Source organism: Equus przewalskii, chromosome 1 (assembly GCF_037783145.1).
Source record: "Equus przewalskii isolate Varuska chromosome 1, EquPr2, whole genome shotgun sequence".
Lineage (NCBI taxonomy): Eukaryota > Metazoa > Chordata > Mammalia > Perissodactyla > Equidae > Equus > Equus przewalskii.
Window position 1 is genome coordinate 162660376 of NC_091831.1, and position 22310 is coordinate 162682685.

At 43.6% G+C, this 22310-nt stretch overlaps 1 protein-coding gene across 6 annotated transcripts in view; it reads right to left on the reverse strand.

Annotated features, from left to right (window-relative positions):
* Window positions 1-5608: 5608 nt before the first annotated feature.
* Window positions 5609-22310, reverse strand: part of STXBP6 (syntaxin binding protein 6) — a 230839-nt gene continuing 214137 nt past the window's right edge. For all 6 annotated transcript variants that reach the window (XM_008531122.2, XM_070628378.1, XM_008531124.2 and 3 more), the window contains 2 exons: window positions 14385-14542; window positions 5609-8676 (listed from right to left, as the gene is read on the reverse strand). In XM_008531122.2, the coding sequence (XP_008529344.1) occupies window positions 8653-8676; window positions 14385-14542 (182 nt within the window). In that variant the 3' untranslated portion in view covers window positions 5609-8652. The remainder of the gene's footprint in view (window positions 8677-14384; window positions 14543-22310) is intronic.

The following is a 22310-nucleotide window of genomic DNA, read 5'->3' on the forward strand; positions in this document are numbered from 1 at the left end:
ACAAAGAAGGATGGGTTTGAATGGCTTCTGGAAGTAGATTGAACACTTTCCCCTAATTGCCCCTTTCTGTTGCTCATCCTTTGTAAGGATGATATTCCTTAGAATTAACCGCCATCCCTCATGTGGCAACATCAGTCTCCTTCTGCCTTTCATCTGCCCTCATTCCACCTCAGGGAGGAGGAACTGAGTAAGGGGGAAAACACAAGAAGGACTGGAAGGAAACCCAGTCAGGTGGATTGTGGTTCACATTTCCTTGCTCCTTGCAGTGTCCTCAAGCTCCCTCATCTAACATAGCTGGTGAGTAGCGTGTACATGAAGGCAGCCTTATGTGTGTGGTGTGTGGGAGGGGGTGAGGGGTGGGGAGGTAGGGAGCTCACCCACCATGGAGAATCTGGGTGAGCCCAAAAGAACGGAAGCATGAATAAGTGGCTTAGACCAGCTCAGCATTAGGCTTGAGGGGAGACAATTATGCCATCTTCCAGCCCTTTCTCTTGCTGTTGCTACAGGAAAAGTGAGGCTAGGTGAGGCACCACCAAAGGGGAGTACAGAGCTGGCTGCCTAGGTCTCCCCTAGTTGGGATAATAACACTGTTCCCAGTGAGTGGAGCTGAGGACTGTTGAGTCTTTCCTGTGTCTGAAAGAACACCCTCAGATCACATCTTTCTACCAGTAACCCGTTTCTCTGGAACAACTGCTAATTATCATTCCTTTTTACCCACTGAATTCCTAAGCCTTTGGCCATTTCTGTGGCCCTCCCTGTGTTAATCTTATGTTAGGACAACCAGACAAAATAGGAACTTGAGTGTGCCTCTGTCCAGCCCCTGTATGTGGGGAGAGTATGTCCCACCTCCCTGACTGGCCTCTGAAATTTTGTTTGGTTTTTAAGGAGTCTCCTAGGTGAGTGGAAACCAGTTTCTTTCCTTGGATGTCAGAACTCTCAAGAGTTACCTGTGGTCCTCGGGAGAGCTGCGTCAGGCCACCTTAGACCCTGGAATACTCTGAATCTTTTCCCTCCGGGGCCTCTAAGCCCAGCTGTCCCCTTCTCTGAGCAGTTTGTGACTGTTTCTTACTATGACCTTTGCTCCTTTTCCCATGATGGCCAGCAGGCTCGTGCTGACTGTGGGGGATTTTTTCTTGGGAGAGAGGGACATGGAGATGATGATACCATCTAGTACTACATGGATGGACCAGTAGGGGAGGAGGGTGGCGATAAAGGAACCCCTCAGGCATTGGGTGAGGACAGTTGAAGACAACGAGTTTTAGGGAGTGACCCACACCTCCTTCACACTTCACACTTCTTCGCAGGGCCCTTTCACAGTCCGCATCTCATGTCACTCACCAGCACCCTGAGGCAGGCAGGATGCAGATTATTTTCCTCTGAAACTTGAAGAACCAGGTATAGAAAAATCATGTAATTTGCCTGAGGACCAAAAGCTAATGACAAAGCCAGGAGTCTCTCTGCTGGGAAGGATTCTGGTTAATTTACTTTTTAAAAAGAAATTTGCATGGCTTGCAATTTGTTAAAATATAACAGTGCAATATTTAGAGGAGTAGAGTTTGGATTTTGGTTGGGGCAGGTCTACTGTTATAACCAGCCAGATCCTTCTTGTCTGGACAGTCCTTTACAAATAGCCTGTTTTCCAGATAATGTTGGATTTACTTGGACATCATAAGTAAGAACACTATGACAACTATGGGAGGACGGTATGCTGACACCATAGTTTTTCTGCAGCCTTCTTTCCATCTTTTAGCTGAATGCCTAAAGATGCTTCCAGAAAAGGTGTTTTATCAACGATTCACACTTTAGGGAGATATTAGTCACTTCCTTTGTTCTCTTAGGGCTATTTTCACTCTAGGCCCAGGTTCACTCTGTGGAGTAAATGGTTCTCTGTAAGTTACTCTCAGTTTAAGTCACGTGGGGATAGTTTGAGGAGCAGCATCCTCAGAATCTCACTGATACATCTGCAGACAAACTTTGAACTTCTTTAAAGAGAAGTACGAATTAGTGCCCAAAGGACACGTCAGATAATCTCTCAGTCCATAAAACCATTCATTTCCATTCCCATAGTTGATAACACACACTGAGGCCAATTTCTCTCAATCCTCTCTCTTGTGAATTTAGCTTTTCTGGAAATTTCCTCCAGAAAATGGTCACCACTGGGTGCATTTAGGCCAGGAAACTCTCCTTTATCCCAGAGCTGGAATATATGAAATGTGAAGGGATCTATGTTCCTGAGCCATAAAAATGGCCAGAGAGGTCTGGATAATGTCTGTGTACGTGACTTGTGTCAACATGGATTTGAGAAAAACACATCCATTCTTCTAGCCAGCGGCACAGTCTGGCAGGCACACAAGCCCGTAAGGTTTACCACTTTATTTTGGATCCATCCCAGAGAAGTAGCCCACTGCGGAGCTGCCATAGGTGGAACCCTCTTGAGCCAGGCAGGGGGCTAATGGATTTACATTCATTATTTCATTTAATCCTTATTTTCACCTCTGAGGTAGATAACTACTACCATTTTAAAGCTAAGAAAACAGGCACAGAGAGAGTCAGTAACTTGCTGGAGGCCACCCACCTAGTATGACTGGAGCCGGAACTGGAAGCAGGGCAGGACTCCTGGGACCCACTCTCATTAACCACAATGCAATGCTGCCTCCAGAAAAGCACCACAAGAGGGCACCGTGCTCATGTCCACTCCTCGTTAAAGGGGTTGTGTTTTGTTTTTCCTCTGGGGGTGTGGGGTACAGCACAGTTCATACATTCTTTCTTCCCAGTTTCTTTCTGTCCAAATGCTGAGGCTCCGTCAATATTGGAAAGTTTCAGAATGATGTAAACGTGTCCACCAGTATCGGTCACTGTAATTTCAGGTCTAAAAAAGCAAAACTCCCCAAAGGAAGCCACTGTACTGTGAATAAAAAAGCATGTTCAGTAGCAGGAACCAGATCCTGCTTCCTGGGGCAGTAAAAGAAAGGATTGGTTTTAAGGTAAACTAACAAAGTTTCAGGCTTCAATCGCCAAGGACGTGGTATTATGATTAAACAGAGCATTTGGTGCACACGGTCGGAGCGTATAACAGGAATTTTCTTCAGAAATTGTGACACAGCCATGTTTTAGATTTCAGGATAAAACTGAGAATTCATGGGCTCATCTTTCTTCTTTCCACGTCGTTGACAAATAATCTGAGTGACAAAGCAATTGGGATACAATGTCATAGGACAATGGCTCATATCTAATGTTGACGAGGGACATCTGGACCTTGCAGGACTGGGGATTCCTGTCCAGCCTCTGACACATGTCAGTATGGATGTGGCATGGGGCCAGGTCCCATCTAAACAGGCGTCCTTGGGCTGGTTGAGCACATGAAGACAGGAAAAACTGTATGTTCTATAAAAAAAATCTTCACTCGATAGAAGAGAATCAATAGGATTTAAAATGTCTAAGAGACAAAATGTGAGAGCAGTGACAATATTCCTTAGCAGCTGGCTGAGAGTCTCTTGGGTCTGTCCACCAGTTCCTGTGGACTGAGAGAGGGCGGGCAGCTTTGCCCCTCCAGCAGTGCCCAGTGGGATGGGCCACCAAAGCCAACCCACCCCTGGAAGACCTACGATGCCCAGGACCATGACTCATGAGCAGAAAGAAGAAAATGTGGCAGAAAACTTGAGGGGTGAGATGGGGGTGGGAAGTGAAAATATGACTCAGGACATCCTGAGGCTCCAGATGAGGCTCAAGGGAGAAAATATAATGGAGGGTCAAGGCAGAAGGTTACACTAATGCAGTAATCGAGATTATATGTGCATTATATTTAATTCTCTTGACAGCTTTAATTTGCTGGTTTAAATCTAGTGAGCATCTGGGGAAGCCAGAGGTCCCACCATCCGGGCCCTGCTATAGTCATTTTTTCTTTTTCTTTGCAAAAGATGACCAGGGACACTAAGAAGGCAAATTTTGGGAGTAAAATGTGTGCCTTGCTAAAAGGTCCCCAAGTGACTGACACGCAGCTGGAATGGAGGAACTGTCCTAAGCTGCTGTAAACCAGCGCTTCGTGCATAGGTAAGACCTCAGGAGGCGAAGCTGAAGCAGGATTAGGAAGGATCGGAAGGCAAGGTGAAGGCCATGGAGGGGAGAAGGGTGAGGGCTCCAAAGGTCGGGGTGGAGGTACAAATGAGGATCAATTTTGCATCAGGCTGGCTCTGGCTATAGAAAATCTTTCTATATGTAATTTCTGAATTTTCAAAAAGCAAACCAAAAGAAAATCCATCTTTGCCCTGTCTTGCTGAGAGAGTCCTGTTAGCACATTCACATCTAGAGAAGTGAGGCGTGCCTGTGGGTCGGATGGATTCTGGCCCAGGTCTCTCAAGTCTTCACATTTCTCAGGTTCTGTAATGGCTCACCTGAGGCAGTTCCCAGTTTCCGGTACCTCTGGCAATACTGTCACTTGCCTAGCCATGACCAGAAGGGCAAGGTGTTATGAAGTGACTTCAGGAACACCTAGGAGCACAGCTCAGTTCCTTTCTTAACGCCAGATGGGTGCACACACGTGAACCTGCATTTGATATCCAGGTTCGCCCATGCCAGGGGAGGAGGCACACACAACATTATCAATGGGAAACAACATGTGAACATTGGTATTTCCATTTTGAAATTTATTTCTGGTATTTTTTACCCCTCTTCTTCTATCCCCTCCTTACCCTCAATCTGCTTAGTAGGAAGACGATGATTATGACGTCCATAGTTTTTCCTAAGCATGTTCTCATCGACAGCCAGGGGGAAGACACCATTAATTTAAAAAAAAAAAAAAAAAAGCATTTATCATATTAATCCTCCCATGAAATTTGAGAGTTGGTTGTGGCATAATGCTAACAAATAAAAATTATATTGAGAAAAAAGATCATCTTTGCAAGGCAATCAGTCTATAATTAGTTCACAAGAACCAGTGCTTTTAAATACGTAATTAACTTAAGGCTGGGTCCTCATTTAGCCAAACCACGTCTCCTTTCTTCTCTGAAGAGTAGAGACAGCAATGTTCCCTTCCATCTGCAGTCCTCCCAGGAAGTATTTCCAAGTCCTGCCTGCTTTACCGAGCGTCCATGCCAACCCAGAGGTGGCTGTTATGCTACAGTTGTCATCTAAGCCACTTCTCTTGAAAACAAATGGGGTGATGCGAGAAGTTGCGTTTGCTTTTCCATAAAAATAAATGGACATAATTTGATGAGGTCTTCTTTCCAATTTAACAGGACATAAAACTAGTCTGCTGAATAAGGGCACACGTTGTAAAAAGTACTCGAGTCGAGCCCATCACTAATATGAGCAGAAAGATAACTATTAATCGGCTTAATTGCTTTGCCCAACAGAAGGAAAAGAAACATTTAACTCTTGCTGGATAGAATCTCATTGTCTAAATTAAGGTTAGCTCTTTAGTCTTTTTTACATTTCAAGATTTTCCACTAGAACATATATCATAATGCTATGAAACTTTATCCTAATGCTGATCCGAGTTCTTAGGTCTCCTGTAGGCACACGAGATCTTCCCATTGGCATCAAAAGTGTGACGACGGCTACCTATTTGGGAGAGTTTTATAGATTTCACAAATAACTGAGAGAAACAAACTTTCATCACAGAGTTAAAATATTTAATGACAAAATTAGAGTTTGCTGTAATAGCGAATCATAAAGCAGGTGTTACTTGTCTCTGAAAGAAATGAAAATTATCTGACATCTTAGAGAACTTCCAAAGAATTCATAACTGTACAATAAACATCAGCAGTGTCACAATTCTAAAAATTAAAAGCGAAACCTATCTTTAATATCTCTTACTTAGAGCATTCTGTAAATATTTGTACATAAATGCACAATCTTTGCTAGCCACAAAAGTAGTATTAAGACAGATTTCACTATAAGTTTAACTCTAACACATATCTTTATTTTTTCAGAGCTTAAAAAAAGTTAACTACTGATCTTGTTACACTTTACAAATACATTCTTTAATATGAAACATCAACCTGAATAACTGTATACTTCCTGTACACAGATATCTAATAATACTAGTGAAGAATACTACCGCTACGTTCCAGGAAGAAGTGGTAACACTGGGAAGTTTCTTTTCTTTATGCGTCATCAATACAATTTATGAAGTCCTTCACAGAAATATAGTACCCCAAAAACTCAATAGTGAAGTGCAGAAATGAAACAAACAGAAACTTGTTTCTAGTAGGCCATTGAATTGGTCCCAAATGAATTGGTCCCAATAATGCGAGTCATTTTAGCAATTTTCTCTAGGTTACATTGTATTAATCTTTTGTGTTGCAGCACCTTCTACAAAAGGACAGCAAAGAACTTCACGTGTGTCATCACAGGGCTCCTCTGCAAGAGGTCAGGAGGTAGAGGAGGGACAGGGATTGCTGTCATGGCCTCTCTGCGGGGTGGAGGCCTAGGCAGGACTTTGACACAGGGAGGTCAAGGGCATGACCACGGCCCGGAAGCAGATGAATAGAAGAAGCTAATAAAGATCCAGAAAGGCTTGCTTCTAAGCCGGGCTATATTCAATAAGGCTTAAGTCTGCAAGAGTAAACTGAGAGTGAGGAAAGAGACCAAGATGTGGAATACTTACATTTATGAAGAGTAACTATCACAATTCCACCAGGGAGGGAGGATCGCCAGTTTCACAGTATGCTTATGACCTCATCCTCTGCTACTTTAGAAGCAGCTTCGCAAACACTTGTTAGGTAGTTGGCAACAAATTTTATTTTTGAGTTTGGCCAATTGTCGGGGGCTTTAGATTGACTCTTTCAGTTATTTATAGCAACTGCCTATCTCTGAAGCTAGAATTCAATTTGGGAAGGTGAGACTGTGTGTGTGTGTGTTTTCTGAACTCAAGTCTGCAAATAAACCTATTTGGAGTGATATATCCGGCTTTTCTTAGAAATTATAAATGATTCTAATGGTACTCACCAGATAGCAAGTTACTTGCTTCTTTAAACTTTTTAGACAACAAAAGTACAAAATATCACAGTAACTTCATATACCATATAAGTTTTACAGACAGCTTTCTTGAACTAGATCATCTCCCTAAGAGGATTCAGAAATTTGTCTTCAGCAGATCCCATCTCACTTTTGACATGTACAATCTATGATAATTTTTTTCCAGTAGTCCAACTTCCTATCTTCTTAGGAAGGTTTATCAGGAGAAATGAAGCTGTTTAAATCAGCATAAACAATCCAACAGTCCTCTTATGCTGCTATGTAAGAGCCTACAATACACGTGGACTCAGTTGGCTCAATGGCTAGGAAGGAATAGAAAGGGGCCCTAAGATTCAGGCAGCTTAGAGATCAATGCACTGCAGCGCGGGGCTGAGGATGCGTCTGGGACGTGCAGCTTGCCTCGTTGTATCATGTAGACAAAGCACAGCTTCTATGTTTAGCATTTTAACCCTCTAAGAAACAAAACTCCCAGACTCTAAACCCAGTACTCTCTTGAGTAATACAAAATCAGGAGGTATGTGAACCAACTTTATTCAATCTGACTGCAATGTAAAGGCTTCGTGACTGGGCTGTTTCGTGTCAGACCAGGCGAGTTGCAACTGCCATGAAATGCAGTTTGTCAAGAAACTACATTTTAAATTGCATGAAATAAATAGACAGCAATAACAACATCAAAGCCTCCAAAAATCAGATTCCAAGAAACTGAAGGCCATTTCCCAAGGACATTGTGAGAGTGTCTCTAAAATAGCCATGACTTTATAGAAAGAAAAGAGGAAAGATTTTAAATGTAGTATCTTTTCACATTATCATTTACCTCCATCTGGAGAAATCAATTCTTGATAAAAATCCAAGCTCTTTTCAATGCCAGCTACATCATTTGCGACAATGACAAAAGAAAGAAACATCCATGAATGCACTGAGGCTTCTAAATAGGCTTCTCCTTAGGTCTTTAATCTCAAATTTTTATCCTTCATATGATAATTCCAAATACCCAGGCTGGAAAGGAGCAGGAAGTACTTAAACTGTAGCTCAGAAAGTAGATTTCTATCTGTGATTCCGATTTGTTCTTTTGAATGCTGGTGATAGCTCATGCAGGAGATTGCTACATAAAAAGCAAAATCTAAGACTGCTGTTTCCCCTGATAAATCCAATTGTTTTCCATAATACAGACGTATGTCTCTGGATGGAGGCTCTTAACCTTCAAATTAAGAGTAGCTAGGAGACAGAGAAGGCAATCGCTGCTTGACTTTTATTTCCATCCAGGAACAATAACACGTGATGTCACCACATTAAAATGTCTTCCTGCTTAATATTAGGAAAAAAAAAATACAAGCTGTCAGTTTAGACTCAGCTCAGTATATCATCTGGTCCAAATTTCATATTCAAACTACCAAAAAACAAAACTTTAAAAAAAAAAGGGAAAACGCATACAAACACACACATACACACAGTGGGAAAAAAACCAAGTTGATGCTATGCAGCATTTCTTAGCAAGATCATTAGGGAAATGTATAAAACTCAACATCTTAACATCTGAAAAGGAAAAACAAAAAAAACCAACTAAATGTCCATATATTGGGAAAAAAGAAGCAAGCGGAGGTCCAGAATTCTTGTAAAAACTGCTGAACAAACTCTTCCATTTCTCCTAAGAGCGTCACCGGGAGAGGCAGTTTCTCAACATTTGTGCTTCATGGCAAGCTAAGGACAGAGAGGGATGAGAAGAGGCCAATGTTATTAGCAGCGAGGAGAATCCACTGTGATGCTCCCTCCCCACATCCACCACGAGCAACAGCACCAAGACTCTGTTGGCTGGGGCAGATCCCGATCACTGTGCACGGAGACACCTAGTAGATGTGCTACATTTTCCCACTTAGTTCACCGAGCTTTGCATTTGCATGTAGCGTTCCTTTATTTTGCTGAAGGAACAAATGGAAAACCCAAAGCCCAGGGAGAATGAGTGACCTACCCTCGGAACAGGTGGGAGCAGAACAAAGGCCTCTGGGCTCCCACGTTACTAGTTATCAAGGGAAAACAATACTCCTCAAAAGTAAGTATTTACTGACATCTCATAAAGTATTAAAAATCAACAACTGTAGAGAAACAACCTGCAATAATCTACTCAATATCCAGCCAGGACATTCAACCAAGTCCAAGGTGCTCAAGGACACTGTCTTACTGACTAGGGGTGAACAACAGACCAAATCCCGACCTTGATTGACTGCTCCTCCCACAGGTATTTGAGAAATGTGGTTTACTGAACTGTTAGATCTTTCTAAATGGGAACACCGAATACCAGTGTATCATCCAATAGCGTCCCAAGCCCAGCTGGAGCCCATGACGATATACTGAAGAAATGTATACAGGTATAGAACATAAAATTAAATCTGATTTTGCTTTGCTTAGCCAGATCCTTTCCAAGGAGCCCATACACAGATGTGAAACAGAAGGTAGAGCTGAGACAGAATTGTACTTCCTCATGTGTCCAGAGTCTGACATTAGGGATTAATCCGAGGCTGGGGCTGGGAGTGGCGGGGTAGGGGCCAGGTTTCTGCAACTCTGAATGTCTATGACCAAAGAGCAGGTGATTCTCTGCAGGCAATAACTTTGTAGACAGCCCTGCCGTCTGCCTCACGACCAGGATCTCGGCCCTTGGAGAATTAGCAAGGGAGATCCCCTGACTCCACTCAGTAGAGTTCTGCGTCATCCTGGAAGATGTTGATGATCCATTTCTCCAGTGTAGCCCAGGGCAGTCCTAGTCTCTCTTCCTCTTCTTGATGTCTTCAACAAAGAAGTTATAACCCTGGGGCCACTTCGGCTAGACCACCTGCAAGAGCAGCACTAACATTTCTCCTGCAGCTGGTACACTGGAGCCAGGTCAGCATGTGCTGGAGAGGGGACCTGCGGGTCTAGCCCTCGTGTTGCTAAATTAATGCCTGCTTGGGAACCTCGGGTGAAAGAGCTCCTTGGTGCCTTTGCCTGGTGAAGCCAGACTAAGTGAAGACCTCCTGAGACCTTCTTCAGTACTGATGCCAACAGCTGGTCAACTGTCAGACAGTGTTTGTGAAGTCCTGTGTACGTTCAGGCTGCTGTGCTAAGTGCTGTGGGTTTTTGTCAAGAAGGATGGAGGTGGCTAATAACTCCTGACCTGGAGGAGTTCATAGTCCAGGAAACATGGTGGGTGGAAATGGCCGAGCCAGGGATCTCCTTCAATTCATCCCACTCCCTGGCTGCACTCTGAGCCCCGCAGCTGCATGGCCTCCACTTCTTGCTGTGCCTCTAGTTTTTATACAGTATTTAGCGACGTGGACCATTCAAATCAACACAGAGTTGTTAAGCGTTGTGCATAATGAATACCAAGCATAAATATTTGATCAGTGCTGCTGTCCTGTTATTTACTGAGCTGTTAACCTTCAATGAATAGGCTCGTGCCAATTCACCCACAGTCATTAATCTTCAGCAGCCACCGTGCTGATGTTCACACCAGGCCCTGGTTACCCTACTGCACGTCTGGAAGGGCGCAAAGGGAGCCCCAGCCAGGCAGGGCATGGCCAGCTCAGCTTCACAGAAATACAACTGATCGGACATTTTGCTATTGGAGGTATTTTTGCCAAAGTGGCATCATTTCCATGCTACCTGTTTTTTGTTTTTTAATTCCCTGGGAGTTAGGAGCTTAGAGTACCGAAGGCAGGGTGCTGTTGCTTCCCCATTGCAAATGTGCTGTATGACCTTGAGCTTCAAAGTTACAACCACTCTGTACCTCAGTTTCCTTGTGTCTATAAATATCACCTCCAACTCAGACGCTGATGGATCAATTTAGATGTTAGAGTCCTTTAGAAGAGGGGTTTAAAATTTCCTTTTGATATATTTTTTTAATACCTCATGGAAAGCTTTCTCTTTCAAAGCTGTGTAAATGACTCCACCTAAATATAATAATAATAGTAATAAACCATTACTCATACTGGGGGGATTTCCTAAGAGGCCTGGACTCTTGAGGGCCTTCTAGCTCAGAGACTCAAAGGAAGCATGGGACTGTAGGAGGGGCAGAGGGAGCCATCTCTCGACAGTGAGAGAAATGCCACTGACCACTCCCTCCCCCACAAACGTGGGCTTGTGCAGAACAGGGCAGATCACCATTCCTTTCTGCGGGAAATGTCCTCTGAGGACGCCGAGGTGTGGGCACCGCTCCCGCCTGCTGACTCACCACCCGTGGTGGGAATCAAAGCGATGCACATAGTGCCATGTTGTGCTTTTTGGGGCAGGGGAAAGCGAGCAGCCCTGCTCTGTGGCGGAGCTGCGCTTTCCTAAGGGCTGCGACTGTGCCAAGCCCACAGCTCAGGAAGGAACCAGGCTTCCTCAAGCCAGGATGAGCGGAGCTGGGGCAGAGGGAGTGCCCAGCATTTTCCATCTGCTCTGCAGGAGACAGGCACCCTCGTATCTTGAGGACAGGGTCATGCAAAGGTGGTCCACTCACTAATGTACCTGGGTCATTGCAGGAGCCCTGGGAAAAGTTAGAAAGCCAGAGAGCCTTCTCTACTGTGATCTGGAAACCTGTGCTATGCTCTCCAGCTGGAGTTGCGGGCTTTTATTCAACCAGTGAGCACAGAGGAAATGTCACCTGGAATTGCCATTCTCTGCTCAGGACTCTAACATGTGCACTGTGTCTTGATTTGTGAACACAGCCCATTCTTTATGCGTCAACACAGCCACATGTGTCTGGTGGGGGGAAGTGGACGGCCCGGGTTCTATCTCTGAACTCTCTCCTCCCCAGCAGGCCCAGCGGGGCTTGGCCAGTGAAACGACATCTTCATGGTCAGCCTGTGCTAGTGGGTTCAAATCAGGAGTCTTAATCCCTGGGAAAATAGCCACACTTATCTCGTTAGGAATACTGCCAATTGCTGGTGATTCATAAGCACACATCCCAGTTTCAGAAAACCACAAGTCTGGCTATGACAGTGTCTCTCTCACACTCCTTAAACACACTAACAGACATTAGCAGCACCCCCCAACCCCAAACACCCCCGGGAGGGGAAACCAAAACAAGTGTAGACTGCCCTCTGCGTCATCCATCTCTACTGAAAATGGGTAACTGGCTGGCACTGATCCTCCCAGTGGTCAAAGCCAGAGGTCCCTCTGCATTTGGCGGCCTAATCAGGTTCTTTCTGACAGGTCCTGGGGGCTGCTCTGTGTTTAGAAGGTATCAGCTTTTAGCAGGAGGCCCTCCCACCCACTTCGGAGGGCATAAAATCTTCACCTCCAATCCCTCCCATCCTTGTGCTGGGATCCTCGATCACATTTCCCCAGCCCCCCCTACATGTTCATTATGGGACACAATAGGGCAGGTTTAGCCCATATGGGACCATTTTTATGGAAATAATTATAACTCATTAATTTAGATTTACATGTGCCAGGTACTGTGCTAAAAGATTTATAGGTTTGAATTCATTCAATTGTCTCAACACCCTAGGAGACAGGTACTATTACAATTAGTCCATTTTACTGATGAGGAAACTGGGGCCTAGAGAAATGAAGCCCTCGCCCCAGGTCACCAGGATGGTAAGTCAAACACAAGATGTTAACGTCCATCCCACACTGCCTTCTCGACTGTTAGCAAACTTGGCCACAATGTCAGGGACACGGGGCGACCAGGGCCAAGAATTCGGCCATCTGGTTAGGTTATCCACCCAGTGTTTGGACAAGCTCCTCGGAGGGGGCCGCCTACATGGATGACCTCCAGATGCCGTCTGTTCCACCAGGAAGAGCGATTTCACAGACTTCCCAGGTAACCCGGTTCATGGTATAATCATTAACCTAAACTCTTGTTTTAGCAGAATTTTGTCAGCGCCCTATTGTTTGCTTTATTCTGTGTGGTAAGGCATGAAAGAGAATTGTCTGGATTATCACCCTTCCCACCCTGGAAGACAATTAAACAATTATTCCCTGTAGTCTTCTCTTCCCCAAATCAACACTTTAAATGTCTCCCCAGACTTCCTGTGTCCGTCCACCATTCAAATCACGAAAACTGCTGTTGTTATAAAGGAAGCTGGGACTGGAACCCTAGCAGGCCCATGGCCTCGTCATCTCTGCATCACGAAGGCTGGAGAAGGGATAGAGGAGGAGGGGAAGCTTACATCTGAGCTCGCTCCCTCTGTGACACCTGTGGGAAGCCCAGGCTCTGGGCTCCTGCAGGGCTGCATTTTCAGACAGATCTGGCCAACTCTCCACCAGGGAACCCCAACTGGGCCCCCAAGGCAGCCGTGGAGTAAGACGCTGTCACGATAGAGAACTGATGACACAACGATACAGGTCTATGCACAGGGGATGCAGGAAGGGAAGGCAGGAAGCATCTCCTCAGAACTGAACCACTGTCTGGCCTGAGCCTGAGGCTCCAGGAGAGCCAGTTCGGCTCAGCTGGGGAGATTTTTCTCGTTACTTTTCAGGCTGTCCATTCTTGTTTCCTCAGCAGAAGCGGGGTTTTCTGTGAAGCAAATTAATTTCTTTTCCCCTGAAGGTCATCTGAAAAGCGTATCTGAAGGGCCAGATCGTGAGTGTGAGATGCCAACAGTTATTAGCAGAAGTTGTTTCTGGAAACCTAAATTCAAATCACTAGCCAGAAAAGAACTGCCCTTTGATCTGAAGCACAAGAACAGTAATAAATCCTCCTTATCACCTGACCACCCGGGCCTCTCTTTCCTTTGGACTGTGGCTGCTTTTGATAGCTGGATGCCAGCAAAAACTCCCATTTTCCCTTCTGAAAGGCACATTCTTAGCGGGAGTATGGAGGGGTGCGTGTGCCCAGTCACACGAGAAATGCTTTCTCTGGGTTCAGAGGTGGGAGGGGACCTTGCAGGCAGCACTGCACTGTCAGGCCAGCCTCAGAGGCCCATGGCCCCCGCAGAGGGGAAAGCAGCCCTGAGGTGCACCATGCCCTGGACTAGAGCTTGCTCTTCACGTGGTGAAGAGAGAAGAACACCGGATGCTAAGGCTCATGACTGGAAGGGACAGCAAGGAAGAGTAAGCAGGAGCAGCCCAAAGTCCTCTTTCAAGCAGTGGCCAAGGGAGGAGGGATATTCTGAGACCTGACCTCTTCTCCCTTCCCTTTCCTGTGCCCTAAAACTTGAGCCCTAAACTTCTGGGCAGGAATTAAAGATTGTCCACATTTCCCAACGATCCAAGGTCAGAGATAGGGATGAAGACATCAGAGAGGAGATACCTGAAGAAACAGGTATGAGAAGAAATCTTTCATGACTCTGGTACTTACTAAGTAGTAGATGGAAGCTGTACAAAGAGGGGGAAAAGGGCTTGATTTTGTGTCTGCCATCATGGGAAATATACTGGAGCAAAGTTTCTTGGAATAGATGCTCCCTAATAACCCAGAGCTAAGAGCTCTGCCCTTCTGCAGGACCCACCTTGTGTGCAGTTTCTGCAAACTGCTGGGCGCTGTTCTTCATGTCTTCCGTCTTCTCCTCCGCTCGGCCTAACCGCTCCCCGCGCTCGTTCAAGGCCTGGCTTGCTTTCTGCACGGCGCTGGTCACGCTATCGGCCGCTGAATGGAGAATGCTGTTTCCTGAAGAAGGACAGCAAGAGCATCAGAAGCTGGCTTGGAGAACCCACAGTGACAGATCCCTGCCGGGGTGAGCACCCTATAAGAGCAAGGCAGGTCACACTACAGAAAGGCTTCAAGTGTAAGAAACAAGTCAACACATCTTCCAATTTGATGGGCCTGACTCCCTTGTAGGAAGAATCCCACTGACCTGGGGACCTGGGCAAATGCTGAAGTCTTCTCTCACATTCCTGTCCCCAACACACCACACATTTCCACTCTACCAGAATTCTGTTTGGTGAGGCTCAGAAGGACCGGATCCATCTGGATTAGGACTTGGCTTGGAAAGCTAAATGGAAATCCTGACGCGCTCAGAGAATTAGACAAGTTCAGTGAGATGTATCTGGATCTTACGTGCATTTCCTCTGGACTTGGCGTTTACATGAACAACTACAGGAAAACTGGAGGCACAGAACTTTTCCAGATATGATTCTCTGTATTCCTTTCAACTCTTCTCTTCCATTTTATTCCTTCATCCCTAATTGAATGGTGCCACATAAGAAGCTCTGAGTCAGTCTCAAAGCTCGGAGTAGATGTGTCAGCCTTGCATCCTGAGCTACGGCCTGGTTGGTTGGGCCTCCTTGCCTCTGATCACTAGTATATGAAACCTGGGGCCTCAGTACCACACTTAGCCAGCAGGTAGAAAACACTGACAGAAACCAGCCCTTGAAAAAACTTAGACTCCCAGATTCACGAGTGATGACACTGAGAAAGTTGAAAACCACCACATTTCAAAAGGGCTACCCATACCCAACATCCCGTTTGCCTGGACTGGGAAACAAAATTCAGCAGGGAAGAACCGGCAGGTGCAAAGCCCACTGAGAAGCAGCAACTTGCAAAATGACAAGCAAAGGAAATCTATAGCTGTATTTTGTTAACACTGAGTGGAAGATATTTAATGGCATTTTATGTAATAGCCTTATGTTTTTGAATAAGTTTATTACACCATTTAACTTTGTACCTGGGGTGGATACATCCAGCCACAGACAGCTTTTAATAGAAATCTAATTTCCACTGGTCTCAGCTGCAAATTTCTCCTCTGTGGGAACAGTCTGTGGTTTGCGGAAAAGGATCTCAGGCAAAGAAAGTGCCTGGCCCAGGGGAAGCACTTCATAAATGGTTTTCCATTTTTCTTCTTCAGGGGTAGATTTCAAGGGCCTCTGCCAGGTACTAAGGGAAGGAGTATGAGGTTAACTTAGTTGCACTCAGTTGCGTCAAACACTACATGAGCCAAGATAAACCAGCACTGATTAATGGGGACCAGAGGAGATGAGGCTCTGGAGAAATCTGGCTGAATGCAAAGGTTGGAACGGGAGGTCTAGGTCTTCAGAATAGATTTAGGATGAGAAATCCTGGTCCCCCTTTGCTTTCAAATCATACTCATGACTATGATGATAGCCTGTCACCACTGCCTAACAATTTGACTAGCATTTTGCAATCATAAAGCACCTTCACAAATATTATCTCATTTGATTGTCACAGAATTCTCCTGAGAAGACTGAGACCAGTTGAGGTCAAGGGGCTTACACAAGGTCATTTCACCAGGGAAGTGGCATGGCTAGCACTGGAACCTGGCTTTCCAAAGTCTTTTCCTTGTTCTGTATCTTCCTCTTTGCAGATGTGGTGTCAGTCATGGGAAGCAGTGACTATGACAGAATTGTGAGCAGACGAGCTTAGATAGGTTTTGACAGGTTATCTTCCAAGGTCACACCTGACTGTTTCTGTCCTCAAGGTATCCCTGTTGGTAAATTAAGAGTTATTGCCCTTGCGTTGCAAGTCAAGTGCTCTCAAGAAGGAATAGGCCAATGGGATGAAGTGGGAAGACGGAGAAGGGACTGGAAGGTGCAGAGGAGTATGGGGAGGGCACAAGAAAATCTCTTCCCTTTCTTGCTTCCTTCCACATACCCACAGCTTAGCTACCAGAGGTTAGAGAAAAGATGGGGCAGGAAGTCTGCAGCCTCACAGCTGGGAACAGCTGCATTTAAAGCAAAGGGGTTTTAGAATTGGCTACCATCAAATTAAGAGGGCATATAACTGGGACTTGTCTTTTCCCATTGGAAACGACTCTCATGATCTCAAAGTTAGACACATCTGTGTTTCTGAAATGAACATGCTATGCATAAGCCACACTGCTTTCTTGTCATGACTTCCTTAATCTTGTACATGATGTCAGGTAACACTGCACCCTGTTTTATATGATACTGTTTAACCAACAGTTGTTATAACTAAAAGAGAACCAACAGCTGTTATAATTAAAAGAGAACCAAACATTATAACGAAAAGAGAGAACCAAATGCTGTCACTATTCAAAGACAACATTGCTGACCACTTCGATAGAAAATTATCTTCAATTATTTCCAGGCATGAGGATGGATTTGAATAAATCTCATTGTCTCCGTTGAAATGCCCTCTCCTGGTTTCAATTCTACTCATATTTCAGGTCCAATAAAGTCCTATCACCTTTATCAAGCTTCAGGTCAATCCCATCCTCTCCTTCCTCTCGGCTCCATAAGAACTCTCTAGATCCTTCTTAGGGGCTTAATCACATACAGTCCTGAGCCACTCTTCTACCTCATTTCTTCACCTGTGGATGCAGTGACTTCCCAGCTGGATTATAAATTCCCTGAGGGCACCATTTCACTCTGTTGACCAATCCCTAAATCTTGAATCTTTCTCCTCTTGACTTGGGGCTCCTGCTTGCTTACTTTCTTCTCAGGTCCGCTTGTTAATGCTGTAATTCCAGAGTTCTGTCCTTCCATTTTCTCTTTCACACTCTGCAGACTCTTCTCCCTGGTGCTATTTTACTCAGCTCTCGGCTTCAAAGACCAAATTTTTATCTTCTCCTAGGTTGTGCTGCTGAGTTCCAGACCAATGTTTTCTTACTGGACAACTCTAGGTGAGTGACCCAAAGTCAAGTTGAATTCAGCATGTCTAAACCTGACCCTATTATCTTTCATTCACACCTACTTTTCGTTTGGGGTTCCTTACTCAATGAATAACCCCACTATCTGCCCAACTCCTCAATTCAGAAATCTGGAGGTCCATTTTAGATTTCTCTCTCATTTTTACTCCATACAACAAAAAGTCACCTCCTATACAGCTCTCTCCTCTCTGCCCTCTTTACCATCCTCATTGTTTCTATATCCACGAGCCTCTTGCCTTCAGAGTTACAGCAATAGCCTTTGTCGAAGTGTCCCCATACCTTTTCTCATCCATCTTTCACAGTTCTATAGTAAACCTTCTTAAAGGCAAACCTGTTACCACCTCCCCAATGTTTCAAGATAAAATCAAGACTTCTGCCCTGCCTCTCTCAGCTCACCTCTTAGAACCCCATGCATTTTCCCTCCTACCTAGCATTCCCTAATCCCACGCCTTGATAAAGTAACGTCAGTTTTCACAAATGTGCCATGTTTCTTTTACTTGTATGCCTTTGTATCTCTTTCTGGAACTCTGCTTCTCATCTGAGCCTTCCTGCTCACTCCTAAGTGCCTCAACACACTTCAGACTCCTTTCCTAAAAACCTTATCATGTCTAGCCCACCCTACCCCCTGCTGCCTCCAACACACACATTATCCTGTGTCTCTTTCCAATGGTGCATTCATTTTCCTGCATGTAATTGTTGGATATCTAGGGTGAGCTCCCTAAGGACAGGGACTGTATCTTTTTCACTTCTGGATTCCCAATCCATGGGACACAGTAGATACTCAATAAATATTGGTTGGCTTCAAGGCAGGAAGTATATATCACCCCTCTCATGATTTCTTCATGGCTTAGCAGAGAGTTGGACACATAACTGATGCTGTCACATGATCTATCTAGGTCCTGAAATTCTTAACTTGCCAAACGACTAAGAGTTAGTCTGTGTCTAGTGAAGTTAACTATGTCCTCTAGAAATTGTGCCAGGAACTGAGTGAATTAAGTCAACAACCACACATAAAAAAGGGAAGAGTTTTGCTATAGTAAAAGTAAGGGGGGAGTTTATAAAAAATCTGTTGTTACCAGCCTTAAAATAAACAGCTGCAAGGCATAAAAATAACAGAAGTTAAACAGCTTAATAAATCCCTTAATAAAGGCAAAAATGACAGTTGCCTGAAGACTTACTATGTTCTAGGCACTTAGTAAAATCTGCTCCTCACAACAGCCTTCTGTGGTAGAATAGGTTAATTCCATTTATACTGATGGGAACATCAGAGTACAGAGAGAGGTTTCGCAATGTGCCAAGGATCACACAGTAAGAGAATAGCAGAGCTGGGTTTTAAATCCAGGAGGTCTAGCTCAAGAGCCAGCTCTCTCACTCATTGTGTTACACTGGCCTCCGTGGGAATCCTCTTGTATCGAGATTAATGACACCGTCTGCATTAACTGTGTGGAATCAAGACTTCAGGGCAGTAGTTCTTAGTGCATTTCTTAAAATCGCAGTACCAAACATCCTGTTAGTATTATAAGTTTAAAAACTTACTGTAGAAAATTTAGAATAGACATTACTATAAAAAGGGCAATAAAATTATGTAATAGTCAATTGCTTAGGGATAACCACAATTTACATTTATGGTACATTTTATTCTAGCAATTTTTCCATATATGCTTTTCTAAATCATGGTTGAGACCATTCTGCGTATATTTAGTTCTATATCCCATTGTGGGTACTTTCCCATGTCATGAAAAATGCTTTGAAAATACTTTATAATGGCTGCATGACACTATTGTAATTTATTCAACTATTTTCCTTTTAGGTATTTAGTATGTTTCCAAATGTTTTACTTTCTTTAAATAAGGCTGCAGTTAACTTGTTGCATTTATATGCACATACACACACACACAATTTTTGCCCACATCTCTGATAATTCCTAGAAATGAAACTGATCCATAGGATATAAACATTTTTGAGGCTCTTGGTGCATGCTGAAAATTGCTTCCCTAAAAGATTCATTCAACATTCAAAACTAGTCAATTGACTGCATACTATGTGCCAGGCACTGTTATGTTGACACAATTGGCAGAACGACTTGGAGGGAGTGATTTAACTTCTCTGATCTTCAGTTTCCTCATCTGTGAAATGCGGGTTATGCCATCTGCCTCATGTATCCGTTGTGGAAATGAAGACAAAGATGTACACAAAGTGCCTGGAGATGCTCAGTGGACATCCGTCCCTCCACCTCCCTAAGACCACACCTGCTCTCTAGGAACTTTGGGAAAACAGCACAGTCCGACCCAGTTCCACTGAATGTCTTCCTCTCTTCTCTCCTCTCTTGAGGCTAAGAGTCTTGAGGCTCACAGAAGACGCTTCTTAGATATCTTTGTATACCTGCTGTGTGTAGTTCAGTGTGTTGCCCAGGAGGGGAGCTGAACACATACTCATTAAATCAAGGTATGCTTTGTAAATAGGATGCCTAACTCAAAAGTTGGGCCCATCATACTGTGTTGAGTTAAAACTGAAAATAAAATAGTCTCCCAAGGCAGATAGAACAGTAATTCTCTGTAAATAGACAGAAGGGGCTGTCAACCACAGAAAATAAAGTCAACTTTTGAATTATAGTCCCTGGAGATAGAGCAGAGACCGGTCTTACTTCATTGATGCTGCATTCACGTCAGGTCCACTAAATATGTGCTTTTAAGATAAATAAATATATATATATATATATATATGCTGTCATCTTTTATGTTAATTGAGAAGACTATTCTTTATTGAGAAAACAACTTGAGAGTAAGCTATAATATTATATTCAGTCATTGTTTGAAAACAAAAGAAATTTCAAGTATAGGAAAATGAGAGAAAAAGAGTAGAGTATATTGAAAAATAGCAATAGAAGAGAAAGAAGAGGAGGAAAGACTTTTAAAAGCACACAAAGCACATCAATAGCTCAAATATCAGCATAATTTCTTTTGATAATCCTAGACTTCAGACTGTATCCTGGTAATCAAAATTCCTAACTCTATAGCTAGTAAAGAGGCAATTTAAATAGAATTTTCAGCAGCTACTTCCAATATCAATACATATAGATATTTGACATACAAAATACTCATCCTGTTTGGAAAAAAGATAGCAGAAAAATCATCTAAAAAGTAAGTTTTTTGGGGGCCAGCCCCATGGCCTAGTGGTTCAAGTTGCCTGTGCTCTGCTTTGGCAGCCCAGTTCACAGGTTCAGATCCCGGGTGTGGACCTATTCCACTCATCAGCCATGCCATGGAGGCAACCCACATAAAAAAAAAAAAAGTAGAGGAAGACCAGCACAGACGTTAGCTCAGGGCAAATATTCCTCATCAGAAAGGTAAAAATAAAAAATGAAAAAATAAGTGATTGATAAATATATGCCAATCTTTTCTCAGTGCTGATTAGACATGCTCATCTCAGAGCAGTCTTTTAAAACTGAAATCTGCTCAGAGTTTTGCTTGGACTTACGTTCTATTCCATAATCAGTTTAACCACTTAGGAATAACTGTACAATAAAGTCCCATTTATTCAAACTAACTTAGAGGAAAACCAATTAATGGGAAAAAATATATAAAATAAATTTGGGTTCTAATACAACAAACTCACAAAAATTGGCAGGGAGATCTATTATATCTATTATATTAAATCTGTTAATAGGCCAGGAACCTTATGCCCAAAGTGTTCAATAACAATTTATTCTCTGAGTAGATTAAATAGTCCTTATTCTATTCTTGTCTATGGCATTAATTTCCTTAGCAGAATCATTTTGTGGTTAAACATAAGGTACACTCGAATCTGGTCCAGTATTAGTGACATTCAAATTAATTTTACTGGATACACATCTATGGGATTCACCCAAGATGCTGTTTCTTTCCTTTTTCTACTTCCAATTTTCTTTCCTCAGTGTCTCTACCACTAGAGGACATATTAGCAAAAGAAAAGAAAAGCCGCATGGAAACCTGGTTTCCTGACTGCAGGGTCCCTTCTCCGTGCTAAGCCACTCTGAACTACTACTCACATCCTACTCTGCTTCCAGAGCTGAGGGCCTGCCTCCGCCCCCATCAATGGCAATTCAGTTGCATGGTAATCACGAGGCTTCCAAGGAGGTTATGCTTAGTACTGTGACTTGCACCAAACATTTTATAAGTAAGTAATAATTTAAATAATAATGATAACATTAGCTTCCATTTCTACAAACAGAGTGATTAAACCCAAAGGCCCACTCAGTGAAACAAGCTGGTTCTTAACGCACAGACTCCATTAATTATCTGTGAGTTTGGGTAAATTACCAAGCTCTTTGTGCATTACATTGACTAATCAATACTAGGCACTCTGCTGCATTTCAATGCTGGACAACCTCTAGGATCCCCTTTTAAGATGGAGAGTCTTTCAAAAGGCTAAGTTTCATTCGTGCTTTTGTGGTAATGACTAATCAGATAAATTCTGTCACATGCAGGTTAGCTTATATCAAGTCTTGCCGAAAGGAAGAGTTGTTAACCCACGTTGGGCACAGATGCAGTGTCAAGATCAGCCAGTCTCTCACAGGAATAGCTACCATTCACTGAACGTCTCCTCCGTGCAGGGGCTACGGTAAATTGTCAAATTCCTCAAAGGAATGCATTCTTACCATTTTATAGTTGAGGATACCAGTGCTCAGGAAGGTAAAGTAGCTTATCCAAGATCACTCAGATCTTGACTCCAAAGCTCTCTTTAAATTATTTTTAAAATAAAAATTGTATATATTTAAGATGTACAACATGATGACTTGATATAGATACACACAGAGAAATAATTGTACAA